Source organism: Oryzias latipes, chromosome 15 (genome assembly GCF_002234675.1).
Source record: "Oryzias latipes chromosome 15, ASM223467v1".
In the NCBI taxonomy this organism is placed as follows: domain Eukaryota; kingdom Metazoa; phylum Chordata; class Actinopteri; order Beloniformes; family Adrianichthyidae; genus Oryzias; species Oryzias latipes.
The window spans coordinates 20,022,517-20,050,272 of record NC_019873.2 but is presented as its reverse complement, the minus strand read 5'-3'; the positions used below and the strand labels follow the sequence as shown (position 1 = coordinate 20,050,272).

Below are 27,756 nucleotides of genomic sequence, written 5' to 3'. Positions count from 1 at the left end.
AGCAAAAAAATAAACAAAAAATATTCAGATTGTGATCATTCTGATTGTTCCTGATATTACCTGTGTCTTTGTTCTACAGCCATCATAAATCATACGCTAAAATAAAAGTGCAAGAAACTTTAAAGAGACTAAACATAAACTTAAACAAAAAACATGTACTGAAAGCTCTACAGTCTGTACCTGCAGGGCATAATGTTGACACAAGACCAAAATAGGGCCCATTCCTAAGCAGAACAACAACTTTTTCATAGTTATCTAATGAAACAGTCAGGTCATGTAGTCATCTGAATTATGACGATATAACATCAAACTTGCAAAAACATTTATCAAATTAAGAAATGAACTTTATGTATGATTTTGCTGAAATGTATATTGTGCTGAGTTCACATGTAGACGTAACTGTTTGAACATTTAGTCTATTTTGGTTTAAGTTTTGTTTCAGTTAATATTACTAACTTATTTCATGACAATCTCAATCTCAATTTAATAATAATAATAATAATAATAATAATAATAATAATAATAATAATAATAATAATAATACATTTTCCAATACCAACAAATGGCTCTACTTTTTTTTAATTGAAAAAAATTAATTGAAGAAAAAATAATAGACAGAAAAAAAAGTTTGGGGGGGGGCGAATACCGAAAATTCCAACACAGTCGGGAATGTTTAGAATAACTTCCGGGCATGCGCAGTGCCACTTTTAACACGCCTTAGTGAAGTTGATCATGGCGACGACCGGCTTAAAAAACGTTTGGATCTATTTTCTACTTTTGGCAATAGGAACATTGTAAGTTAATAATAATAATAACAATCTCTTTTCTTCTTTGATGTCTTCTCGGAGGTAAATCGGCGCTTGATTTTGTGTCGGGCTGACTCCGGCTAAACGATTTGAAGTACTTAGCAAAGTTTGTTGTACGCTCCTTAAACATCGAGCTGAAAACAAAACAACAAACAATTGAATAAAGTTAGTTTTTAGTGATTTTACAAATCTGTCTGTGTTTGTTTTCTTGCATCTTGTTTTTCTAAACGGCATCTTGATCTACGATGAACTTTCACTTTCGTTGTGTCGTTCAGGGTACCTAGTACGAGTGCCAACATTCAGGTCCCAAATGCTGGTGTTTGTGCGGATGGAAACTACACACACGACGGTAAAACGTGCTGCCTCTGTGCTCCTGGTAAGTCTCTGTTACACAAACTCTATCTTAGTGTAAATTAATGTCGACATTTCTCGTTCTGACATAAATGTTTGATTGCTCCGAATGTTTTGGAACTATTTAGGTGTATCAGAGGTTGTGCTTCGAGTGCGGACTGATCATACTTGTTATTGCACATGCGCAGGTCGAATAATCAATAACCAATGAGTTATATCGATATACAGTAACTCATTGAAAAAAAACATAGAGTGAAAGTGAAATGACCCGGAAGTGCTTTGGTGTTTCTTTGAGAAAATGCATTCAAAATCAGTTAATTTAATAGGAAGTATTTTGTTTCCACCGTTAGCATAAAATAGACCTTAAAATCATTTTTCAAAGAGTGTATATTTTTAATTCCAACTTATTTAAGTGATAATTAAAAGACACGCCCCCAACACGTACATTTCTTCTATCCTATGGGTGGTTAAAGACGCATAATTAGATTTTTTTATTTTATATGATCAATTATCACGGCATATCTGTTTTAAGAAAGTGGGAAAATGTCAAGTTTTTCCAAAAATATTATTCACAATCTAAGTTCCAAAAGTTATCCACAAACACGTAGACACAATTTTACAAATCAAGTATTACGCACACACAAATCGGTTGAGACATTTTTTTGCTCCATATTTTCAGGTGACGAGAGTTTACAGCATAAAACTAACACGACGCCTCTGCTATTTCTTTGTGCCCATGTTCTAGGTCAGAGAGTCCTAAAACATTGCACGGATAGCCCAACTAATGGTGAATGTGTCTTCTGTGAAGAAGGCAAAACATACAGAGAGGAGCCAAACAGCCAAACAACGTGTGAGCTCTGTGACTCCTGCTCACACCCCAACGGTATAAATCCAGTTAGTTACTGCTGTGTTATCCATTTAAGAGAAACGTCACTGGAATTGTATCTTTTCAGCCAATTTGGAAGTGGTGGAACGCTGTACCACTTCAAGAAATGCCAAATGTGGATGTCAGAAGGGCTACTATTGCGACAGTGAGAAGGGAAGCTGTGTGGTCTGCCAGTCTTGTGATATGTAAGTAAGCTCGTTCAGATACAAACCTAAAACATGTCTTCAGATCTTATTGAACACGCATGTTTGAGCTAAACTCATGTTTTACTATGTTACTATGCTGGATGTTAATGCCAGACTGCTTCCAAATGATATGAAATCATAGGTTCACAATTAGATGAAAAATCAATTTTCATGTCACCGTGGCACACTTTTTCTTGTTTTTTTTTTTTTACAATGCACGTTAATTTAAATTGCTCGTTCTGATATGGAAAAGTGTAAGTACTTATATAGGTGGGCGGGGTAACAGTGCTGCATGAATGGACCCTTTCCTTATGACCCCACAGGGGAAAATAACCTATTGTGTGAAGAGATTGTCACTCAAACCCCAAATATTCTTTTGTGTTGGACACTCCCACGTGCCACCGTCTTTCCCTACGTGTACCAACCACTGACTTGGGATTATGGGAATTTTTTCCTACTTTAAAAATGTTTGGATATTATTTGGGAATGACATTTTTTTAGTCTTAAAACAAATAAAAATGAATAACTATTTTCTTTTTATAAGCTACTTTGGCTTTTTTTTATTAACCAAGTTTCCTTATATTTTGTTTGTCTTTTTTCCCCTATAAGATGTGAATCCACTGGCATCAAAATAGCCTGTAATGGTACCAGCAACACAGTGTGCAATGAAAGCCAAGGTAAGGAATTTGTCTTTCACGTAAACCTAAAAGAAAACTTGACTTGCTTTTGGTTTATGAAGGGTAATAAACTGCAATGCTAGAGAAGATTTTGTGATGAATTTTGCTGTTGTTTTATCTTTTAGGTATAAGTGGTGGAGCAATTGCTGGAATCGTCATCGTTATCATTTTGGCAATCCTAGCTGCTGGGGTTGTACTTTGGTGGAAAAAAACAAGAAGTATGTCGTTTTTTTAAATCCTTTTAGTGAGCGAAGACCAACCATCCTGTGTTGGTGTTTGCTCAAGACAAACAATTTTTCATAATTATTAAAAAAAACACCTTTTTTTTTTTTTTTTTTTTTTTTAAATCAGAGCCAAGCGATGGAGCTGAACCAGACAGCGAGGTGAGTTCATGATCTCTGCTCAGTTTATATCTCTTAAGCTGTGTTCACACCCCAGCGATTCCCGCAGTAAATTCGCGTCGGCCTCCTCTCTTTCCCCGCGTGGCGAGTTCTCTGCTCTTCGCCTGTCCAAGAACGTGTTCAAAGCTTAACGCCGCGGCTGGGTGTGGGAGGAGCTTCCAGCTAACGTTTTTAGTCTGATCGCTCCATGGATCAGTGTCTGTGTTTATGTATGGAAGATGCTGAGAGATCAGGTTTGCCTATTATGAAGAGTTCTACAAACGCATCAGTAATCACGTTTCCGTGTTTGGGTTGATGAAATCTTTCAGAGATTCTCCTGGTACCAGACGCTTCACTCCCGCTCAGAGAGCTGTGTCTGCATGACAGCCGCTTCTGTGGTGTTTGTCTCTGCGACCCAGTTTGAAGGCTCACTGTCCTGCATTAATCCAAGAGGGTGAAAATAAGAACAAAAATACAATTAGGGGACCTTTTTTTTCTTCTCTCTATTAAAATAAGAAAAACATCACTTTCTCATCCCACTTGTCTGCCGGCGTAACAAGCGAGCGAGCTGCGCTAGCGCCCGGGCTGCTGGCTGGCCGGCAGACCGAGAGCCGCCACGGGTGCAACAGGCTGGCGACCTGTCCAGGATGCATCCCGCCTTCACCTTACTTACCTTAGCCAGGATGGGCTCCGGCAACCCCGTGGCCCCAGGGTGTTAAGAAAACGATGGAAGTTCAGGACAAAAACTCTCGCACAGGATGTGTATTCTACCCGCTGATCGATTCCCTGATTGGTAAATGCAACACGGTGACCTAGCCAAAGTTCAGATATTTGAACTCTGGCCACATTGCCCAATTTGCACTATGCTGCTGCCAGACCTTTGCGCCACGCCCGACGCTCAAATTGCACCGCCGGACCTCAGATGACTTCAGTACCATTGACTTAACATTGAAACTGGCCGCCTCTGCTGTGCGAATGGCATTCGGCGTGAACGCAGCTCAAGTGTCATGTTTTATCATTTTAGTGACTTACTTTAGTGTACAAACTCAAAGAAGTTTTCTGTTATCAAACAGTCCCTAAATCTTTATTCTTTAAGTCAGCTTAGTTGTTTGAAACTGTTCAGTCCTTTAGTGCTTCAATCGTGTCTCACTGTTTCTTCTTTGCCTCACAGGAACTTGAGTATCTCAACGGTAAGAAAAAACCCTCTAAAGAGCCATTTTTGCTTCACATCGCACTCTTCTAATCCTAAAAAGTCAAATATATATATTTTTTTTCTTCTTTTGCAAATCCCAGAAGTGGACATCAAGCCTCACCTGGCTGACATCGCGCAAATTCTGGGATGGAAAGATATGTTGTATATCGCAAGGAAAAGTAAAATGTTAGACACCACCATTGATTCTTGCCAGTTGAACCATCCAAACGACACCGAGGAGAGCACCGTCGAGCTGTTACAGAAATGGTCAGAGATAAAAGGCAGAACTGGAGTGAGGTCGCTGGTTCAGATGCTCAATGCATCCAGAAAGCAAGACAAGAAAGAAAGGATTTTAAAGTTGATCAAAAATGACACCAACAATGAATGTAGCAATCCTGTTTGAACGTTTTGTCAAGACAAAGAAAATCTGCATTAGGGCTCGTTCTAGGACAAAACTTATATTGAGCACAGTTTTTTAAAGACCCACGCCAATGAAAATGGTGTTTTTAACATGTTTTTATGGCATTTTTTACTGACGTTGAAGGACATGTATGGAAAAAAAATGTACTTAAAATTGCATTCATGAGTATTTCTTTATCAAAATTGTGAATCAGGAGCAGATGGAAAAAAGGGGTTATTTGTGACGATTACGCTAAGGCGGAGTTACTCAGCACCAATGGTCCCGCCCACAACTCAGGGGTAAATTTCTAATGAACGACTGCGACTTTGCAGAAACTATGTCCTAGAAAACAGCTAAGAATGGCGTAATCATGATTGAAAGAGCACTGCAAAGACTTTAAAAATAGATCGAGAAATAATCGGAGTGGGTCAGTAATGCACAAAAGAACCATACTGTGAGCACCAGCATAATTCAAAGATTATATGTGCCGTTATGAAATAGATTCCCGTATGACCTGCAGTTTCTGCAGTATCATTGAAGAACATAGAATCTATTTATAAAGTCATTTTTTTAGTAACATTTTCCATTTGTTCTTAAAGTTACTGTATTGTAAACCTCGGTTCTTCCATCTCTATGGATCTATGAACAAGCTTACTCTTTTAGCTGATGTACAAATACCTTAAATGATTTAATGATTGTTGCATGATTTAACGCTTTAATGCCTAAAGTATTTTCCAGCTAAAAAAAAAATACTTATGTTTTTGCTTTCATGTAGATGCTAAATTAAGGTAATTTTGTTTCCCATGTGGTTTGTTGCATATTTGCAACAATAGGGGTCTATGGGTTCAGATCATTCTTTTGTTTTGTTAGTGGGATGATTAGCAAAAACTGACTAAAATTAACCTCTAAATATATAAGTTTCCCATTTTGCTTTTATTAATCTTTATAAAAGATCACCTTATTACATTTGTGTATAACTTGCTATGAAAATGTGTGTTTTAATATCACTGTTTTCCCTTTTTTAATGATTAGATTGGTTTTTGAGAGTTTTTAAAAGTGTTTACATGTTTATAACTTAAAAAGAGTTTACATATTTAGCCTAAAAATAAGGAGCTCAAATCTTTTTTTTGTTCCTGATACTCTTTCTTCTTGCTGTTTTTGCTCCGTTCAATAAAATGAAAATATGGTAAGATGTATATTTATTACAATGTCAACATTTCTGTTCAGCTCAACTTGGGAAAGACATATATTGTCATGTTTTTTCTTTTATTTCATGATGTTAGAAGCCAGAGAAAATTCGTCAATACTTGCTTATTGCTGCAGATGGCCCAACGTTTGAGGGCCTTTCATTGTTTTAACCACTGGACCTCACAGGTTTAGTTTAGTTTTTGTCTTTCATAAAACTTTCAATAAAAACCACATGTTAAACCGGCTTTATATCTGTCTAATGCAGTGTTTTTCAACCGGTGTGCCGCGGCACACTAGTGTGCCGTGGGAGATGGTCAAGTGTGCCGTGGGAAATTGCCCTCATTAACTGATCTAAAAACATTTTCCATCTCCAGGATATCAGCTCTGTGTTCATCCAAACAGGCCCTGATAAAACACTGAGGAGTTAGGAATATAAAATATCTTAAAATTACTTTTTCTTTGTGTTTATTTATTTCTATTAAAGACATCTTGATAAGAATGACGGAACAGCGATTTACCTGCAGCTATAACAGTTTGCGGAAAAGTCCCGCACCTTTAACTGTCTCCGCCAATCATTCTTGAAGGCTTAATCACATGTCATCAGTCTGACCAATCAGAAGTGGTTAAAGTCTGCACTTCCTTGTTCTTAATTCTGCTGATAAAGTCGCTCAGTTCTAACAAAAATACCAGCTAAAGCTCGTCTTTAGCGGTGTAGCTTTCCACAGAGTCTGGTGTCAGACCGTGGAGCAAGTGAACAAAACAATGAAGCCCAGAGAAGAGAGTCTTTCGGCCCTTTTTCGGCAGTTTTCACACTACATCTCCCATGATGCATTGGCTTAAAGGGCCAGTGTCCCAGCGCACCATGAGTTGTCCCTGTGAAACTTTTTGAAACCACAACAAACAAACAAACAGTTTCTAAATTTTCTAATTTAACTTTTATTTCATCTCTTAGAAAAAACGGACACAACTTCCTGCTTTTTCGGCCACAAATATCACAAAAATGCACGTGAGATTGCGGGGGCGGGGGGGGGGGGGGGGCTGTCGAACAATACAGAACATGAATTTCTGCTTTTTTTTTTTCTGATGCTGGTGTGCCGCGGGATTTTTGTCGAGGTTAAAGTGTGCCGTGGCTCAAAAAAGGTTGAAAAACACTGGTCTAATGAATACCTTTGTATGACGGTTTTTAATAATTACCTGTGGCAAACAAATAAATCAGGACAAACTCTTTGTTGCTCGGTGGCTGTCTGTCTGTGAATACATTACTGAGGGAAGAAAGATCTGCTACTTTGTCTGAATAGATTTGAAGTAAATAAAAAATCACAAAAACAAATAGACGGACCTTAAGTGCTTAGTTGTGTTTCCTAATTGAGATGTTTTAGCACCAGTACAGGTCTGATTCTACAAAACCAATGGCACAGCTGTCTGTATAGAAACCTGAGGAAAGAATAGCTTGTCTAAGCTTTTGCAGAATACAGTTCTTTGCTCTGGTGTCTTTCAGATGGAGTTTACCTGTGCATTAGGATTGATCACCAGAAAAAAAAAGGATTTGAAATGAACATTTAAAGGGATCTGGTGGATCTTTGTGGCACAGCTGAAAGTGGGAAGAGTTTTTTGGCGGTATAGCAGCATTTTTGTTGTAACGGAAGGTTGACTCATTTGACAGGAAACCATTGATACTGGCTGGAAGTAAAGGTTGTTTGTCGGGGTGTGACAATGAATCGATAAAATCCAAGTCTATCTGAACCATCCAACCAGATTGATGTCTGTGGCAAGTTGTTGATCCAGCGATCTATGCCATGTAATCGTTTCAAAATGAAATGAATTGATTTAATTTTACTATAGTGTAAAAACGATCAAGTGCATCATAGTGAACAGACGTGATGGCAACAGAAACTGATCATTCCATCATTCTAGTAGTCCAATGTGAGGAAACACTTTGAATTTAGCAAAGACGTGTGTCCATACAGTGTGGTAGATGTTCTAATAGGGTCCAGTTTTTATTTATTTTTTTGATGTTGGAAAAACAACAGTGGAGTGAACTTTATAAAACTAAAATAGGAATGGATTTTCCATTAATTCCTGTTTACTTGTTTGTTTGTACACACTTTTAATTTACACTTCATTTTGTTGCAAGAAATACAAGAAATCCGGAAAACTTCCGTACTTTATGAAAATGACTTTATAAATAAAGTTAGAATTTGTTATCTGATGTCAGAAGTGGCCCCCAGCTCATTTGAGGCCCCCTTTAAATGGGACCCCTTCAGTTTGAGGCCTAAAGCGGGGATAAAGCAGAACCAGAGCCAATGGAAAAATGGCCTCAGCCCCCACCCAAAAAAAGCCTCATTTCAGTAAGCGGGGCAGGCTGGGCGGTGTTTCTCTGCATGGGTGGAGCGCTCAGTCCGGAAATGTTCAGAACACTCCGTGTTTGTTGCTCGGATGTGGCCCGTTCCTCCAACTGTGCTGCTGCCATGGATTCTCACGCCATCACCACTCAGGTGAGTTTATAAAACACAAAAATAAAACCCTGCCTTAGCTCGTTTACGAAAAGTTTTAGCTCGACTTACTCGCTACAGCTGCCAAAGCAAGCGTTTGAATTCATTCTAGCATTACTTTGAAGTGATGTGGAGTCGCGCGCGCCGTACGCCAACTCAGAGTGGCGCGTGAGGCTCCAGGTGACTCATGTTTGTGGAAGAAACCGCCATATTTCTGTATTTTGTTGCCAAGACAACAACAGAGACAAGTGGGAGGGGGGATAGCGGGGTTAGCTCGCTAAGTTCGATGACGTAAAAGATACATAAAAACACCAAGTATGATACTAAAAATGTGAACAAATAAAGCTGAAAGAAAGAAAAGATACTAGAAATATGTGCTGTGTACTTTTGTATATTGTTCACTGAGTAAAAAAAAAAGAAAAGAAGACAAGATACTAACGTGTTGGAAATGAACCTTTTACTTAAATTTCTGCTGAAGTTTGTTGCTAAATTCCCAGTGATTTATTTATTTATAAATTAGTTCTAATAAATTATATAGATCTGCACTAAACAGGGATGTTATAAATGATTCCTAAATTATTTTTGTTATACAAGCGAACAAAAATAAACAGACTATGGATAGAAATGGCATAAAAAAAAATCTCAAATTCATGTTAAATGTTAAAAAGATTCGATCCGTTTTTACCCACAAGGCTTCAAAGTAAATTTTGGTTGTAGAAAGAGTTCCTCGTGGTATCAGCAGGTCATTTATACCTTTTTAAAATAACAATAAAGCACATTATTTAGGGAAAAAATTGTTTTTTAAGGGTTTTATTGTATAATGTTGATATTTTAATTCACAGAAATTAATTAATTATTTCTTAAAAAGCGACCAGTTGTAGTTACCTCAAAAGTTTTGTGTCATTGACAGATGTCATTTGGTTGAAATGATGCTACATCTGGAGCCTCCTCCCTGACTCCATGTTTGTTTGGATGGAGCTCCTTGTAGATGTTGGATGGAATCCCAGTGGCCAACGCTTGGGAAGTTTCCCCGGCTCTGCCTGCTCACATTTTCTATTACTAGAGTCACTATAAAAGGAAATTTCAGTGTTTTAGAGTTGTTTTTTTTCATAAAGTTCTTATGAAGAGTTTATGAAGTTTTTAGGGGTTCAAATGAATACCTTTTTTCTTTTTAAAACAACAAAAACAGCTAGTTAAGTTAGTGTAATATCAAGCCTTTTAAATAATAATCCAAAACAACACAAACACTAAATTTTTTTAAGTAAGTAAATTTTAATGTTTTCTGTTGAAAAAAAAAAAGGAATACTTTAGTATTTGCACAAATTGTCAAAATGTGTTGAATTTTGATTGACAAATTTACAAATATATTCAATTTCTGGTGCATTACACTTCAGTTAAGTAGTTAAGTATTGTTTTGCCAAATTTCTACTTTGGAAAACACCCTTGTAGATTTTTTTAATGCACCAATATTCCATTTTTTAAGTGAAAATTTAAAAAAAATTATTTTGAAAACCCAGTCTGAGTAAAAAAATGTTTTCATAATCAAATGTTTCCTTTCCCCTGGTTCTCCGAAGTGGGACAACAGCACTACAGCAATGCACATAGAAAACCACCCTGAAGTTTCATGCGTTCATCACACACTTCCCTTTTCCCAGGCTAAGTAAAGCCTGTTCATGATTCTCTGTAATAATTGGACACAGCGAGTACAGCCACCATACAGGGTTCATTTCTGCCTGAAGCTTGAACACAGGGAAGTCACTTATGTGATTTCCTTTGAGGCATGTTGCATTGGTGACATCCAGGAAGGAAGATAGCGAGTATTCTCGACTGTGTGAGGTGAAAGTTTCATTTAAAGTCTTAAAGAGTTTAAATATAGATGAGGTTATTCATGTATTATGGATGGATGGATTGTTAATAAGTAAATAAGGTCTTGAGGGGGAAACTTGAGGACTCAAACTTCCTTCCTCTTATGTTGCAAATTGTGATACTGAACATGCCTCTATATTTAGAGCTACCGTTTGTGTTTTGGAGGCTAAAAAGACTGTTCTTGTTTTGCTTTCAGGGTCTAGGGCGCCTGAGCATCTGGAAGACTTTTGGTTCTTGGTGTTGAAGGCCGAGTGAAGATGCAGGGGGCCGTGGCACGAGTGTTCGTGGTGGTGGCCGCCGCCATTCTAAACCACCCCTTGCTCTTCCCTCAAGAAAACACCACCTTGCCCGAGCAGGACGAGGAGCTGATGGCCCGCATGCGAGAGCATGAGGAGAAGCTGGAGATGGAGCTGGCCAAGCTGGAAAGTGAGATCTTGGAGCTGGAGTCCAAGCAGGAGGAAGGCACCTCACGGGATGCGTATATGTGGTACTTTTGGAGCTCCGTGTCTTTTGTCATTTTTTTCGTCATTGAGATGTGCAGAGTAGAGCTCGCAGAGACAGAAATCCGAAATCTGGAGGATGAGGAGGATGGTGGCTCCATCACACCCAGAATGATGGTCCTCGACAAGGACATCCTGAGGAACTTCTGTGACAAATGCTCTTATTCTTCTGCCCACGAGAACTGGAAAGTGAGGGAATTTGTTGAGGGTTTGGCCGATGACCTGCTGGAGTCGCTCCGAAGCGTGTGTGACAGGGACACGGACATGGAAGTGGGGGATTTTGTAGGGATCGGAAGCATGTTTGAATCTTGGAAGGTGTGCGGGCCCCTCGTTTGTGACCTTATGGTGCCTTTTTCACCTCCACATCCACATTTCTTTCAGTCCCAAATGTGGTGCTCCTCGGATCAAATCCCCCTGGACATGCAGGGCAGCGGCAGGATTAGGGCGACCCGGTTTGGGGAAAACGACGAGGGCTGCCTCTGCAGCGCTGCTAACATGGGAGACGACATGCTGTGTCTGCTGCACAGCACAGCCGACAGACAAAACGCCGGTCCAAACCCCGATGAGCTTCTGTGCCTCAAGAACACTGACATTTTGTCCAAAGATCAAGTCATGAAGTGGTTTCAGATTTCTGTGACCAAAGCGTGGGGACGGATCTCCCACAAATACGACTTCCAGGTACTGTTCCGCAATCTGGACGCCGCCGGTGCGCTTAAGGTCCGATTTCGTTCAGGAAAAGTCATTCTCCTGAACCTGATCCCGGTGGTCCAGCTGGAGGACACAGATGCTTATTTTGTCTCTCATTTTCCATCCGGGTGGGACAGCCCCCCTGACCCCTTCTGGCCCCTTTCGTTGGCCGTCTACGAGAGAAACTTACTGAAGTATTTTGCCAAGCGGCTACCACAGGATTCCTGTCATTCACACTGCCTCCAGATTGCTGCATTCCTAAACCGAAAACAGACCGAGTTGACGGGAAAGAGTTTCCTCTCCAGCTACCATCTAAAGACCGTCCTGCTGCATGTGTTGCTGAGCACAAAAACAACTGCATGGAGGGCAGGGAACATGGAGCACAGGCTTCGGGATGTGCTCGGCCTTCTGCACCAGAGTCTCCTGGAGAAGAGGCTCCACCATGCATTGGTTGGGAACAGAAAAGTTCCCGAGGTTCTTCAGGTTCCTGGAGTCATTCGTAAAGCAGAACCCATTAATCTGTTCCGATCTCTGGTGCTGCAGAGGCAGCTCTACGCAGCAACTGTAAGACACCTGCAGGAGATTTTAAAGAATGCATCCATAGTTATTCAGGAATATGTACCTCGCCCATCAAACAATGGTTTTAACCTCAGCCTGGATGAAGGCTTTAACTGTTAGTGTGACAAGCTTTAAGCCTGATTTACATAAAGTGGGTTGCTTTTACACAAATATTCTCCCATAGTTCTTCAAGAACTGTAGTGTGGGGCCACAAAAAGTACGCCAATTTTGGAATGCAGTACTGGTGTTATGATGCTAAATTTGGACCAACTCAGGCAGACCCAGATCATTATACTACCTCCACAGCTTCCACCATATGACTTCATGTCACCTGTATGCGTTCATCTTTGAAGAAGGGAGTACATCTGGACTCCAATAGGCTTCTCCTTAACCTGCACAGTCCAGTTTTTGGCATTCCTTTAAGATTCTAGAGACTAATAACAGTTTTACTAATACAAATAAACTGTATTCATATTCTCTTCCACTCTGAAACTATACTGCGATTGTTTTCCAATGGGAGACTTATTACCATTTAACCGTATTTTTTGCATCGTTGTTGCAATTCTAATGGCAGCTATTCTGTTTTGCAATATTTGACAAACTCATTTTTGTTGATCACAAGCTTGTGTTCTGAGTGCTCTGCAGTTCTTTGAATGGGACCACTCTGTTTAAACAGGGAGTTAAATGACACCTTTGTGCACTTTTTAACGAAATAAAAACATGAGACCAAAACTATTGAGACTTTATTTTATTTTAAACCAGTAACCTTAAGAAAATTTTATTTTTGGGGGAGGGCTATTCTGCACCACCAAATATTTGAGGATGGATGACAAATAAAAAAAAAACAAAAAAATCTGAGGACAGACTTTGGACATGAAAAAAAGGACGGATGACCGTTTTGGACGGAGTGCTTTAAAGGCCGTAGTCATAATCTGGTTTCCCGTCTATGAAGCTCTTGTAGAAGGCCTCGTGTGCTTCTTTGCTGAACATTGTTGCCTTCACAGCTGGATCCTCCAACATTCGCCCCATCCACTTCTTCAGCTCAGGTGTGTGCTCCAGGCAGCTGCAAAAACAGTCACATTTGTGAATTAAAGGTTTTAAACATTAAATTACATTGTCTAGATGTCAGGTTCTAAGCAGTTTTGGTTGTTATGATGTTTGGCTTTGATGGCTTTCGGAAAACTACCTGGAATCATGAAGTACTTCCTGGTACTTCATTTAACAAAATAAAAGTGCAACTCAAGTTCCCTTTTGGAGCATATTATCTCTTGCATCTTTATTTTTTTCCCTTTATTTTTTCTTATTCGTTCAAGCCAAAAACGTGAAGGAATTTGTTATCAAAATAAATGGATGAAGAATGTAGGAAAGTTTTTAGATCATGGCCAAAAAGGCTTTGAAACTAACTTTTAAACAATGACGCATCTGAAGCAGTAGATGGCGCTGTTAGTTTGTACTTGAAGGTAATTGTAAAACTGCACATTCACAGTAAATGTGTTCTCTTTGTTCAGTTTAAAATGTTGCAAATGAGCAGTAAGAGCATGTCAGAAAAAGCAGAAACATTATTAGTGCACATTACACCTATGAAATAACAAAAGTACTCAATTATTTCATCTGCTTAAATTAAATAAAAAAACAAACAACAGAAATACTCACTTCTGCACCCCGTAGACCTCAGTTCTCTCAAAATGTGGCCACATCATATAATCAATCATTGTGATGGAATCGCCTCCAAAGAACTTTGTTTTCTTTTGCACCAACTCCTAAAAATAAAAAGAATATGCAGCAAAGTTGATGAGAATACTTGTATGAACCAGGTGCATCAATATTTAAGAAAAATGCATCATATATGTAAATATATCAGAAAGTTTTGCCTTTCAGCAGCCTACTTCATTAAGTTTCCCCAATTTTTCTTTCAGTTCAGCCTCCATTCCTGACACATCTTCGCCATTCCTCTTTGCGGATGGAATCCTGTAGAAGAATGGTATGATCTGAAGAAAATAAGGCAGAATTTAGAATAGAAAAGAAAACAATTGACTTTTTTTTCTCTAATTTGAGAGCAAATTTGAACTCAGTAAACCTTTGAAAAATGCTCCAACATCATTCTTTGCTGAGCTTTGGCATAAGCAGAGGATGGAAGCAGCTTCTTCTCTGGATAGGCTTCATCCAGGTACTCAGAGGTGATGGACGACTCACAGATAATTTCCCCTGCAGGGGTCTCCAGCACCGGGACAAGACCTAAGGGGTTCTTCTGGAAGAACCATTCAGGTTTTTCCTTCAGGTGGATGTTGATGGTTTCAAACCTAAAACATAAAAATGGAAATGACATGCTTGACTTACATTGATATGACTTTGACAGATTCAGATTAATGTAATTTCTATTACTTTATCCCTTTGGTGTGCAGCACTAATCTGGTCCTCTGAGCAAAAGGGCAAAACCTCATGCTGTAAAGTCTGATGTGGTCTTTAGGGACCGGGCCAGGAGCAGCACTTCCTGAGATGGATAAAAGAATAGTTCAAATGTATTGAAAAACATCTAAAGCACTGGTATGATACATATTTGCATTGAATGAGACAACTCAGGTATTGATAAATGTGCAAACTCTTAATTATACAGTGAACAAATATTTTTCAATTGTTAGTTGGATTTGTCAAAATATAAACAGCAGTTTTACTGCCATCTATAACCTGTAATGTTTTAATATGGAGTAAAAATTGCATTTTTTTTATCTTTTCCCACAAACCTAAAGGTAAAAATTCAATGTTTTTGCTTCAGTACCTCATATAAAAATGGAAGTGCGCCCTCCAAAGACCACAACAGTAAGGGTTTACAGACTGTTAGATAATGGTGACTTTTCACATCTTCAAGAATTTTTAGATCTCTTTAGGGAGAATTACATTTTAAATATCGAATACATATTTCAATAACCTCTATTGCTTTGTCTTATTTAAATGTACTTCATATTCACGTTATAAATAAACTTAATACAATTCAATGATGTTAACCTAAAAAGAGTCATTCTTGCTAACTGCTGGTTTAGCCAATGAGTTATAACTCATTGGGTTTAGCTAGCTATCGGAATATCGCGATAGTTGCATTTTTCTTCAGTCTTACCTTTTGCGAAAGACTTTTCAGTCGACATGATGGCGCACTTTCTATTAAACTTTCCAAAGGACGGAGAACAAAATGTAGGAGAGAAGTAGATAAAAGCAGATAGATACAACAGGGAAAAACCGATGGATAAATATGTTCGCTACTTCCAGAGTAGGCGTGTCAAAAATAGCAGCCAATCACGTTAAAGGGTTGTTCTTCGAAAGTAAAGACGACGCCTTTCTTGAAAAAACGAAAAGGGCTATTATCATATATTACATGAAACTATAGCTACTGAAGGAACCCTTATTCCGGTTTGGCAGGTTTCCTAGTGCGTGTTCAACATCGAGGAGAAGAATGACCCAGGATTCGGGCGGTTAAAGATGAACAAAGTTTATTCCCTGATACAATATTTTTAAGACAGAGAGCGAAAACACAGAACGACAGCGAAGACGGGAGCCCCAGAAGAGAGAATAGAAGGAACTTCCTGGAAAGAGTAGTCTTATAGTGGCTATAGCTGCTGAGTTTTCTTCCTGTGTGCAGCAGCCAATGATCTTCTGCCAGCAATTTGAACAATGTCCTTTTTAGATACACTTCTGCCTGCAACGTCGGTTTCATGTTTCCATAGAAGGGGCCTGGTGACTCTTTAGCTGGCTTCCTTTTTTTAGCGTGACAAACTTGTGCTTTTCTCGTCTTTTTTTATTTTTATTCTTAGCTTTTCCCGTCTGCAGCACGAGTATGAGTCAGTCTCCCCCCTCCCCCTGGCAGGCCAAGAATACACACCAAATGCATGTATAACACCCAAATTTAATAAAACAGTAAGCATACATTTCTTCACTACTTATCAAAAATAAAATGCAGCTATTGTTTGGCGCTTTTGTTATATATCCTGCTGCATTTGTGTAACACGTGTTTGATTTGCAGAGCAGCCAAGTCAAATCAGTGAGTGTGCACTCTTCAACCTTTTTACACTGTTATGGCCTTTCACTAACCTTTATTTTATTGTTTTAATGTCTTACCAAATTTAACATTTCTTTTATCAAACATGTGTGGCCCATCATATTTTTATTACTTTTTATGATGACCTTTATATCAAGAAAACATTTCCCCCCTAGTCATTTTAACCAAAATGTACCAAATAGTTTCCCCTTAAAGATCACATCAAGAACAACCTTTATTCTTACTGGATTTGTTAGACTATGCCTGCACAGGAAGTGAAGACATCATTCCACTGAACGTTCCTTTACTTCTAAGTAGCTTGCAAAAACTGCTGAGTCATTGAGTCAGAAAATGTCAAGTCATTGTGATAATTCAGCATGCTTAGAAAAAGTCCAGACTGCTTTCCATATATGAAAAAGTAATGCAATGATTTTATTGAGACAAGAACATCACATTTGATTAAATGATATTTTGGTTTACAGCTTTAAACTCTCACTCCAATCAGCTTTTGATCTATTAAAAAAGTGTTCCTCTTTTAATTGTCTTTCATTTTCTAATCCTGTCGTTTTTGGCTAAAACTAAAAAAACGGCATAGTTTTCTATGACATAGAGTAGAGGAGATCTTCAGAAACTCGGCAATGAGTTGTAGGTGGGATGTTAAGTCAGCAGAAGTAAGCCTCCGTTTATATCCCACCCTCCCCTTCACAACCGCAACCTAACAATAGCAGTGCAGCATGAAAGTTGAGCAATATGGGAACTGTCCACCTGTACAATTTTAGCCACTTTGACCCGCCCAATTAAGTTTCTATGTCACAACTTAGAGCTTTCACAAAAGGCCGATTTTATCTCCTCCTAATTCGTCACTTTTTGAATAAAAAACACTTAGAAAGGCAGTTTTAATCCTAAATTATTTTATTGACATTGCATATGTCCTCCATCATGAGAAAATGCTACAAAATCATGTTAAACAACAACAACAATTTTCAATAGATTGGGTCTTTAGTCCGACATTCTGCTTCAAACTGATTGCTACATTGAGACCTAAGTAATGGTCTCCAGAGCTTATCAGAACCTTTTTTTATGTCACTGGCTTCAGATATTTCCAGATAGTCTTTTGAGAAGAGCAACTTGACCGACCAGTTCAGAGAAAACACACCTTTTGTTTGCCCAGCAATAAAAATAAAATAAAAAAATGCTGAACAATCATGACTCAGGCAAATCTTTCTAAAAAAGGAATCACTCAAACTGAAGTTTAAGGTTTGGCTACAGCTGAAAGTTGTATTATGTGAAATCTACAAGGCACCCAACAACACACCATGTTGTAATATTTAATAAATTATCTTGTTTTATTGCTCAGGAGCTTTTACAGCGATGTTGTAAACCAGGGGTGTCAAACTCATTTTCACCGGGGGCCACAGCAGTATAGTGGCTGTCCTCAAAGGGCCAGATATAACTCATGTAACTAAATGTAATGAAAAATTAAATGTAACTACTCCTTAATGTTAAATAACTCATTATTTATTTACTATAACTTTTTAAAGTGACAATTACAGTAGCATAGAAAACATAAGTTTGCTTGTTACTCTAGCATAAATCCTTTTACATTTGATTCTGTCAGGTTAGGTTATATGGACAGTGTTTAAGTCCTAATGTATAGTAGCCCAATCCCACATTTCAAGTCTAATTCCCCCAAGATATGAATAAATACATACTAATTTTTATTTTTCATTCTAAGAAAAAAAAAAAAATTATGCTCTTTTGGGCCACATAAAATGACATGGAGGGCTACATTTGCCCCCCGGGCCTTGAGTTTGACACATGTGTTGTAAAGGACAAGATATCTCCATTTATAAAAGATTAAAAGTTCAACATAATAGCTAATGAATTGATCCAAATTTGTTGTAGTCTTTATCAAGTGGTAGTTTAAAGATTTATAAATTAATAAGTTAAACTGGCTGATTTAAATCAGGGATTTGTTTACAGTGATAAGTGGATCAGAATCAGCATTTTTGTCCAAGTTTTCAAGGACATAAAGAGTTTTAAAAATATTTTTTTTCTGCTTGTACGTGAGAAAATAAACAGAATACAATGAAATATAGTCAAAAAGTAGGAGCAAAAGATGGATGCATGTAATATAATGTGCATTATCTTGTAGCAATAGACTATTTATTAGGTGGTTCCTGGCAATTCAGTTGTTTATCAGAGTGAAAGAAACTGTATGACAATGTTTTTGTTATATCTTGCTGCTGCTGCTTTGCTGCATCCCCTGTCATTCTGCTATTCACCTGTTTTAGTCCCAGTGAAATTTTGTTGGCCCCATTGGAGGTATTTTGGTTGGCAGGATGAATTTACCGGATGGCAAAACTTCTGCTGGGTCTCTTTATCTGAAGGAGCTTGAGGTTGAACTGCTCTGTTTGAGAATCAAGAAGAAGGAAGTTGGTTATGAATTTGTGCTCAGAAAAATTAAAGAGGAAACCACAGGCAAATCTGCCTAAAGGAGCTCGAACTGCAACAAGCCACCTCAGTTGCACCACTTCCTTCCTTTTTGTGTGACACCATTTGATGTGGACAAATGTGTAAAATTTGTACCTCCAATAGGTGAAAGGGTCATTGATGATTATTTTGCTCTGTTCGAGCATGCTGCTAGGGTGTTGCAGTGCCCTAAAACGGTCTGGCCACTTTTGCTGCGGAGAGTCCTTACTGGGAAGGCACAGGAAGCACTGGTATCCTTTCCAGCCACTGAGTCTGGAGTATGAGAAGGTGAAGGCTGTGGTACTACATACATATGCACTTAAGCCTGAGGTTTGTGGAGGAGATAATGGATTTATCAGGAAAATAAATGATCTAGCTGAGGACAAAACCTTGATAAACCAACAAGTTGTTCCCATCTCTGTTAATCAGGTTTCTGATTTGGTTGGGAAACATCCTGAAGGTTTTTCTGCCCAAGGCAGGAGCAGGACAAATCTACAGAAAAGGATTTTCTAGACCTGAGTGACAGCTTCATTGCTCATCTTGAAGCACCTGGTCTGCAGCCTGTCAAGTTTCATGTTCACATTGGTGGCCATGAGGCCAGAGTCCCTGATCCTCCTCCACTTGGGTGTTTACCCTCTTCTGGAACTGCTTTAAACGGACTAACAGTGTTCCCTCTAAAGCAACTTATCTTAAGGAAAATGTGTGACCTTTCAATAACATCCCAATCTCATTTAGTAATAGATGCTCCAAGGAACCAAGAGACGAAAAGTCTTCAGTGCCTTCAGTTTCTGGTAATGGATGAACAATCTGAGCAGGTCACTGTGTACAAAAACCCATTACCATGCACTGAAGGTATACGTCGGTTTCCTTTAAATGACATGCATCCATCGTCTCTCTTCACAGAAGCCATCCTCACACCCCACAGGGTTTGAGTTATTCCATCGCAAAACTTGTTGGAGTGGACCAGTCCAAAAGAACAGCAAGACCTCAGAGTTGCCTCTAAAAAGAACAAAACTTTGTCCGACTGTATTGCTTGTGAACATGTCTTTTCCTTTTCTATTCATTCATTCATTTTCTATACCTTTTTTCCCTTTCGGGGTCACGGGGCTGCCGTGAAACCAGAAAGCAGGTTATGCTAGCTCCCACGGTAAGTTTGAGGCTAAGGAAGTTGATAACCTCAGCTTTCGGTTCGAGAAATGGAGGTATGTTTCAGGGTTTGTCAGGTTGCTATAGCAACTCATGCTCTGAACATAACCTGGTCTGGAGCAGGTTTAATTGAAGGTTAGTTTGTTTTCAGAGAGATGAAGCAGCATGGCGTGTCCATTTGAAGATGATTTAGTGGATGAAGAAGCTCAGATAATACCTTTTCCACCATGAAAGGGTAATAAGACCACGTATGGATGTTGGAAAGATAAACTTTTTTAACTTTGATCAAACTTAATTATTTTCTTCAGTTAAGATAAATCATTTTTTTTGTTTAGTCAGTTTTAAAATAACACGTAGTTTCAGACAGTTATTTTACTTTCATTCAAATTAATTCAATTAAGTAGGTGTAACTTTGGTGCTGCTGTTAAATCGGCACCGCAAGGGATTGTGGGATACCATTACCTTTGCCTGTCTGGAAGGATTTGGGTTTAAGTGTGGGTTTTTGACCAAATGTGTTTAGTCGTTTAGCTGTTTTACTGTGTTTCACTGTGTTTTGAGTTATTTTGTCCTACTAAGCCAGGGGTCGGCAACCCATGGTTTCAGAGCCACATGTGGCTCTTTCATCCTTCTGTTGTGGCTCCCTGTGACTTTGGAAAATAATGAGTATTTTATAAAAATTCAAATTTATTTTAGTTTGTTCATTTTTCATGGCATTTCAAAGGCGCTGCTGGCTCCGTGGGAGGCACTTGCCACGTAAAAAACAGCTTCCTTGGTGGGCTCGTGTTTGTCGGGCGAGGGCTGAGGAGCTGATAGCAGGAGGAGACACGCGGGACGGCTTCAATAAACACTCCGGGTCTGGAGTGATTTTCTGCCGGGGGCTTGGCGTGGCGCGGAACGGGGAGCGGCTTTCTGGTGATGGAGAGTTTGCGCCGGTGTTTTGGACTCCCGTGTGCGGTGATGTGTGTTTCAGAGCAGGGGAGCTTGTTGCGTCGGTTGCGATCGACGGGTCATCTTCGGGGACGTGGGGGAGATTGAAGGGGAAGAGAGTGCTTCTTGAAAATCCACCAGCCAATCAAAATCCTCACCGAAAAGTACAGGACTTGATTGACATGCAGAAAGGCCAATCGGACATCCTCTGACAAACTCTGCCTTCAGAACGTCTTTTTCTCCCCGCGGCACATCATGTCCCCGGTAGAAGTCCAGCAACCGGAGTTTATTAAAGCCGCCCCGCGTTTCTCCTCCTGCTATAAGCTCTGCAGTTCTCGCCCGATAAATACGAGCTCATCAAGGAAGCTGTGAGGCACGCGCTTAATACTGTTGCCGAGTGTGTGTTTGTGCTGAGCGGCGCGCGTGCCACGAGGGAGGGGCGCGTGCAGGTGGAGATGGGGGTGTGAGCATGGAGCGGAGGTGTGTGCGTGAAATATATTGTGTGTTCGGAGGACGGAGCACTAAATTAGTAGTCGTCGTTCCCCATCAATACTGATCAATACGGAGCCAGCAGCGCCAAATGCCTCACAATATGCCACGCCCCCCGCATTGCACCATTTACAGCAGAGCATGAATACGATGGTCGCTGCTTTCTGTCTTTGTAATAAAACGCCTCATCTGTTAATACAAAAGTATCTTTATGTAAACTCACTGTGTAGTTTTTAATCATCAGTACATAAACAATAATGTTGAAATAAACATGTAACAAATAAACATGAAGATGAAAAGAAGAAGTACTTTTTTTTAATCTTTTCTGGACCGTGATCTACACTTATGTCCTTGAAAATCGATCGCGATCGACGTAATGATCACCCTTGATATAATATATACATGCATAATATATATAATGATGTCAAAACGGGTTGTGGCTCCGGGTGTTTTTTTTTTCATTAGGGGCGGTCCCAAATGGCTCTTTGAGTAAAAAAGGTTGCCGACCCCTGTACTAAGCTTATGTCTCTGCACCATAAATGAGAGGAAGAGAGAGGATGATGAGTTTATATAGCACCCCTCCGATTTTTACTGTGAAGAGGATGATGGAAATTCCTAAAATAACTGTATGCACTTGGCATATGGCTTTTCGGATTTTTATTTTTATGAAAATGAGAATATCTGTCGGCTCAAACCTTAACATATGAGAGTTCAAGAATTATAATTAATTAAGATGGAAAAAAGATTAATTGAATTGGAGTAATATGACATTTAGTTAAATATTTAAATTTGAGTTGTAAAAACAATTATTGAGTTTTAAAGACGTAAGAAAATAGGTTGAATAAATTTAACTCAATTGCTTGTTACCAATAGAAGTAATTCTTTCACTGTAAGTTGGCAAAATTGGATAAGTATATATATATATATATATATATGCGTCACAAGGAAAATGGAAACAAGATCAGAAACTTGTGCGTTTACTTTGTCTGTTCTTCTACTACAAGCAGAAACTCTTTGTTTTGCTGATGATGCAGCCGTGTTACTTTTTTGATGGACGTCTAATCTTCATACACCGTCAAAAGCTAAGACTCCGTCTCACTTCCGTCTCACTGAAGTGTTGCGCTCTCTTTTTTTTTTCTTCTCCCCGCGTTTCCATGGTGACTCCGTAAATCGGCGATCCATTGAGAAAATCTTTATGTACATGCCGTGCACGTGCATTAACCCAGGGTTACCAAGTCGAGCGCAATTACGCTAACTCATATTCGGTCTTTTGGAACCGACATACCCCGAGTAAGCAAGTTCAGGTGGATTTCAGCCAGAGTTCAGGCTTAAAGTCAGGCTAGTTTAAACATGCTTCCTGGAATACCCCCCAGGAGGCTGAGGAGCAGTTGTTTTGAGTTGGAGCTGTGCTGATTGGTTTGTTTCTCTTTTGATTTCTTCTTGGTCTTCTGCAGTCTTATACTGATGGGTTTTATTATTTTAGTTTGGGGTTGGACCTTGGTACTCCTCATTTGCGGGCTTTGTTTATTTCTTTTCAATAGTTAGATTTGAATAGGCAACCTTAGCAGGGAGCTGCAGACTCCAACACTAAACTTGGCCGGGTCAGTTGTCTCCCTGACTTATTTTATGTTTGGCCAAAGCTCCAATCCCTTTGTTTTGTCTTTTATTGAGACCAGCACAGTAATTTATTTTCTTTTGTTTTACAGGACACAGGTTATTTCTCCCACTCAATAAACTGTGTTCCTAAACTTTGGTGTCCATCGTTCATATGTTTTGGCCCCTTTTTTATTTCCCTTAGACTGGGACAGGTTTGCCTGTCGGGGGGCCGTAACATATTTGGGGGCTCGTCCGGGATTTATCCCGCTTGACCAGTGGCAGTTTTTTTTTGGCAACACTTATTTGTAGGTCTGTCTTTGTACAGCCTGTATTGTCTTTGTCATCTGCCCTGGGTTTTTGGGCACTGGACTGAGCATTTGTGGCTCGTGTTAGCACTTTGTTTTGGGGTGCTTTTCTTTGTGCCTTGTGCTGACACTTTGCTTGAGCCATTTTGCTCATTTTTGTGAATTTATTTGCACATCTTTGGACACCAGTTTTGTGGTTTTGTGTAATCGTCTGCTTCACTTTTTCTTTTTCTTGCTCCTTTGTTAAGCCCGTGCCTGTTGGTTGAGTGAGGATCACCTGTTTTAGTCCCAGTGAAATTTTGTTGGCCCCATTGGGGGTATTTTGGTTGGCAGGATGAGTTTACCGGATGGCAAAACTCTTTATCTGGGTCTCTTTATCTGAAGGAGCTTTAGGTTGAACTGCTCCGTTTGAGAATCAAAAAGGAAGTTGGTTATGAGTTTGAGCTCAGAAAAATTAAAGAGGAAAGCCACAGGCAAATCTGCCTAAAGGAGCTCGAACTGCAACAAGCCACCTCAGTTGCACCACTTCCTTCCTTTTGTGTGACATCATTTAATGTGGACAAATGTGTCGGGGGGGGGGGGGGGGCGTAACAGTTTTACATTACTAACATGAACTTAATCTTCCTCAAAAAAGGGGGTCTCAAACTCAATTTACCTGGGGGCCACTGAAGGCAGGGTCTAGCTGCAACTTCAGCGCACACACAACTTGTGAGTGTCTGAGAGCCAGTACATTTGTATGGAACACATAATATACTATTGACTAAACTCTATTATTAACTGTTATCTGTACAAAAGTTACTTATAAAACTCTTGTTCAAATAAAATACCCAAATAAAATAAATCAGTAAATACATTTATTTTTATTCAGTCTTCTATATCTGCTGTTTTCTGACTTAAACGTCCTTATTAACACAGTTAAGTTAACACCGTTGAATAATAACTATTAAACACAAAATAAGACTCCAATTTTACCGTTCTGCATCCTCCATCAATAGGTTCTTCTGAACACGGCTTCTCTTGTCTACTTCTCACTGCTGAACACTTGGCAGCACTTCCTCTCATACAGCTGAGACCCTCAGTGTGGCTGAAGATGATTGTCAGTCAATGTGGACTGTACTTAGACTTGTTGAAAATCAAGGATGATAAGAGAGTTTGTGCTCCCAGTTTTGAGTTTGAGTTGAATTTTTATTTTAGTTTTTTGTTTTTAGCTTTTAAAACACAAATCAGTAAAGGAGAAACAAAATTCAGTAACCATTTTTGGATTTTCTTATGACTTTTTGCACATTCAAACCCCAGTCACAAGTTATTTATAGCAGCCAGTCACCCACTCCTATATTTTCATACTAAATTCAAACTGCGGTACATAAAAGAACGGGCGCTGTTCACTGGAGATCAGAACAATCGATTCCTGAGATTCCAGCAATCTGGTTGTTGTTGATGCTTTACAGATCTGATTTAAAAAGGTCAGTGTCTTGAACATCCTTCTAATCTCTTGTTTTCTATTTGGGTGGGACAGCACCACTAACAGCCCCCTCACATTGGGAGTCCACTCAAGACATTAACTGAAATATTTTGCTAATCGTCTACCACAGGATTCTTGTTATTGATGCTGCCTCCACATTGTTACATTCCAAACAATCACAGCTGATAGGGAATAGTAATTTAAAAGCTACCACTTAAATCAGTTTTACTGCAATGTTGCTGAACCCAAAAACAACCAGTTGTGTGTGTGGCAGAGAGACAATTCAAGGCGCAGGCTTCACAAGTTTCCAGACATGGAGGCATCACCTTGTGCAGCAGAATCTGTCCTGTCCAGATGCAGCTTTATGCTTTAAATGTGTTTTGAAGAAATGAGTCCACAGTCAATACGCCTCACCTGTCAAGTTCACATTTCTGAGCTTCAGTAGTTCCAGGTATATCAATTAGAATCAAGAACCATAAAGATGCATGTGTGAAGCAGCCTCGTGTTGACCCCAGTCTTGCACCATGTACAGAGGGTGGGATGCTTGCATAACTCTAATTGTACTTATTTATATGCTTTGAGGTGGAGTAATGTGTTATGCAGATTTTTTTTTTGATAGAGTCATTTGTGGTTTATCTTCTAAACAGACTGACAAGCACTTTTGTAAAAACGTTTTTTTCTTCCAACATGGTGAATGCCTGTTTAAGTGTTTCAGCTGCACTGGAAGACTCAGTATACAGCAGTTTGTTTATTCTACAGTAACCCCTGCAACTTCTGATATTGTGTTTTAAAAACGATCAAACTCATTTTATTGCTTAGGAGCTTCCACTTTGTTCATGTTAGATACTCAAATACTCAAACAATTCATGACTTCAGAAATTATTTAATCCATTTTGCTTCTATTTAAAACATTGCTACAGAGACAGAGATCATTACAAATATGTAAGAACAATGTTGCATGCCCAATAAAAACATTTGGGTTTTGCTGTTTAAAGGAAGCCCTTAAACTCTTTTTGGTTTAGCTGCAATAAACATTGAAAAGCTGTCATTAGAAATGCACCGCTTGGTCAGCATTTCCTAAAGGCCGTAATCAAAGTCCGGTTTCCCTTCAACGAAGCTCTTGTAGAATATCTTGTGTGTTTCCACAGGGTGAATGGTGGCTTTAACAGCTGGGTCCTTCAACATGAGCTCGATCCACTTTTTCAGCTCAGGAGTGTGGTCCAGACAGCTTCAAAGACAGAAATTGCATTAATTTATGGCAGAGGTTTTACTTTTTGACTTATTAGTTTAAATTGCTTTGCTTTAACTTGTTTTGGCAGGTACTCAAGGCAATTTACCAAATAAGCTTTAATGTTTTCCAAGTTTAGTCAACTATAAATGTCATTATCTATTTGAATGAATGAAAAACATTTATTAATACTCACTGCTGCACTTCAAAGACCTCTGTTCTCTCAAAAAATGGCCACATCATGTAATCTATCATTGTGATGGAATCACCTCCAAAGAACTTGGTCTTCTTTTGCACCAACTCCTAAAGGTAAAAAAGGATATGCAGCAGTTTACACAGCAGGTAGAAAGAAGATGTAGGAACATAGGAAAAGAAGGACCTTTCAAAGTCATAATATGTGCTTTAAAGGTCAACAAAGCTCTTTTTCTGTAGCCTACATCATTCAATTTGCCTAATTTCTCTTTCAGTTCAGCCTCCATTCCTGACACATCGTCACCATTCTTCTTTGCGGATGGAATCCTGTAGAATAATGGTACCAACTGTGAAATAAAGGGTTGACATCAATATTGGAACCAAGACACACGATTTCTCAACGTTTGGGGTAAATTTGAAAACATTCTACCTTTGCAAAATGCTCCAGCAACATCTTCTGCTGAGCTTTGGCATAAGCAAAGGCTGGAAGCAGCTTCTTCTCAGGATAGACTTCATCCAGGTACTCAGAGGTGATGGAGGATTCATATATGACTTCACCAGCAGGTGTCTCAAGGACTGGAACGGTACCAAACGGGTTCTTCTCCAGGAACCAATCAGGCTTATTTTTCAGGTCGACGTTAATGGTGTCAAATCTGAAACACAAGAAAAAAGCTCAAACACATTTTCTGAGCAAAGACAGTGTAAATTTATGGACTTTGTTAAAATGTAGCTAACTTTATCCCTTTGGCGTGCAGCACTAATCTGGTCCTCTGAGCAAAAGGGCAAAACCTCATGCTGTAAAGTCTGATGTGGTCTTTGGGGACCGGGCCAGGAGCAGCACTTCCTGAAATGGATAAAAATGTAAGGGTTAAAAAGACATTAAATGACAAGATTTTTCAGAAGAAATTAAAGTTTAGCTGCTTTTAGTGTGAAGTGACAGAACAAAAGGCTTATTACTTTCTGAATAAACGCTCATGTTAAAACGTTTGCAATGACACAAATTCAAAGAAAACTGTTTTTCCAATGGTATTTTCAACTAGTATTTTATTATTTTAACTTATTCATATCTTGATTTTAAAAAACGGTTTTGAAAACCTGTTTGTCAAGCTTTCTTTTTACCAAGTGTGACTTGAGCAATACTTTTGAAAAGAAAAGAAAAAAAAGTGCCATGATTATAATACGTGGTAGGTTAGGGCCACATCAAGTCACATAACCAACAATATATTGAAATATTTCCAATGATGTATATAGTTTTTGTACTTAAGTTCATGAACGTCTCAAAGACAGTAAAACAGGAACAACTTTTATTTTGAAGGGTGAACCATTGACCAATCACAAATAGGGGCTGCTACAAATGGGCCCGCCCATCGAATAAAACAAAAATATAACGACATTAAATTTTCTAATTTTTTTTTCTAAATAAAATAGATTCAAACATTGAATCAGAGCTTGAATTCCAAATACCTTTGGAAAGGTTTTATATTATTCCCTTTTAAAAAGTTACCATAAAGCACCTTTTTCACTGACTGAGTCTTACCTTTTGCTAAGCTCTTTTCCGTCGACATGTTCGCCTTTGTAGTTTGAACTTTCTGCCGTATGAAGAGACTAGAGGAAAATGATCAACCAACACGAAGGCAAACACGGAGTAAAGTGTTTAAGGCGTGCGGTATTTCCGGATCTTATGTGTCTCCAGACTTGTAGCCAATCACGAAAAAAGGGTTGGATCTCCGAAAGGTTGTGGTTG

General features: G+C 39.0%; 4 protein-coding genes across 4 annotated transcripts; 2 read left to right on the top strand and 2 right to left on the bottom strand.

Moving 5' to 3' along the window:
• The first annotated feature begins 682 nt into the window (after window positions 1–682).
• LOC101172757 (tumor necrosis factor receptor superfamily member 6) lies at window positions 683–6,312 on the top strand. The gene is made up of 9 exons (XM_004077349.3): window positions 683–794; window positions 1,082–1,182; window positions 1,903–2,040; window positions 2,111–2,228; window positions 2,838–2,905; window positions 3,031–3,123; window positions 3,257–3,288; window positions 4,457–4,475; window positions 4,579–6,312. Exons 1-9 carry the CDS (start codon window positions 733–735, stop codon window positions 4,878–4,880), a joined length of 933 nt encoding a protein of 310 aa, XP_004077397.1. The 5' UTR covers window positions 683–732; the 3' UTR covers window positions 4,881–6,312.
• Window positions 6,313–8,389: 2,077 nt separating this feature from the next.
• itprip (inositol 1,4,5-trisphosphate receptor interacting protein) lies at window positions 8,390–13,013 on the top strand. Its single transcript, XM_004077348.4, has 2 exons — window positions 8,390–8,560; window positions 10,620–13,013. The coding sequence occupies exon 2, from the start codon at window positions 10,681–10,683 to the stop codon at window positions 12,286–12,288; it is 1,608 nt and encodes a 535-aa protein (XP_004077396.1). The 5' UTR covers window positions 8,390–8,560; window positions 10,620–10,680; the 3' UTR covers window positions 12,289–13,013.
• Window positions 12,950–15,728, bottom strand: LOC101171354 (glutathione S-transferase omega-1). The gene is made up of 6 exons (XM_004077091.4): window positions 15,281–15,728; window positions 14,551–14,659; window positions 14,246–14,468; window positions 14,055–14,156; window positions 13,822–13,928; window positions 12,950–13,231 (listed from the first exon to the last, which is right to left on the bottom strand). Exons 1-6 carry the CDS (start codon window positions 15,306–15,308, stop codon window positions 13,081–13,083), a joined length of 720 nt encoding a protein of 239 aa, XP_004077139.1. The 5' UTR covers window positions 15,309–15,728; the 3' UTR covers window positions 12,950–13,080.
• Window positions 15,729–25,456: 9,728 nt separating this feature from the next.
• Window positions 25,457–27,755, bottom strand: LOC101171103 (glutathione S-transferase omega-1). The gene is made up of 6 exons (XM_004077090.4): window positions 27,550–27,755; window positions 26,748–26,856; window positions 26,443–26,665; window positions 26,258–26,359; window positions 26,017–26,123; window positions 25,457–25,820 (listed from the first exon to the last, which is right to left on the bottom strand). Exons 1-6 carry the CDS (start codon window positions 27,575–27,577, stop codon window positions 25,670–25,672), a joined length of 720 nt encoding a protein of 239 aa, XP_004077138.1. The 5' UTR covers window positions 27,578–27,755; the 3' UTR covers window positions 25,457–25,669.
• Window position 27,756: the final 1 nt, after the last annotated feature.

Coding starts and splice junctions, on each gene's coding strand:
- LOC101171354 (XM_004077091.4), bottom strand. CDS start 15,308: ATGTCGACTGAAAAGTCTTTCGCAAAAG. Junction 14,660..15,280: donor TGAAAAGTCTTTCGCAAAAG/GTAAGACTGAAG, acceptor TATCCATCTCAG/GAAGTGCTGCTCCTGGCCCG. Junction 13,232..13,821: donor GAGGTCTACGGGGTGCAGAA/GTGAGTATTTCT, acceptor CTGTTTTTGCAG/CTGCCTGGAGCACACACCTG.
- LOC101172757 (XM_004077349.3), top strand. CDS start 733: ATGGCGACGACCGGCTTAAAAAACGTTTGGATCTATTTTCTACTTTTG. Junction 2,229..2,837: donor GTCTGCCAGTCTTGTGATAT/GTAAGTAAGCTC, acceptor TTCCCCTATAAG/ATGTGAATCCACTGGCATCA. Junction 2,906..3,030: donor AGTGTGCAATGAAAGCCAAG/GTAAGGAATTTG, acceptor TTTATCTTTTAG/GTATAAGTGGTGGAGCAATT.
- itprip (XM_004077348.4), top strand. CDS start 10,681: ATGCAGGGGGCCGTGGCACGAGTGTTCGTGGTGGTGGCCGCCGCCATT.
- LOC101171103 (XM_004077090.4), bottom strand. CDS start 27,577: ATGTCGACGGAAAAGAGCTTAGCAAAAG. Junction 26,666..26,747: donor CTGCACGCCAAAGGGATAAA/GTTAGCTACATT, acceptor CTTGTGTTTCAG/ATTTGACACCATTAACGTCG. Junction 26,360..26,442: donor TGCTGGAGCATTTTGCAAAG/GTAGAATGTTTT, acceptor TTTATTTCACAG/TTGGTACCATTATTCTACAG.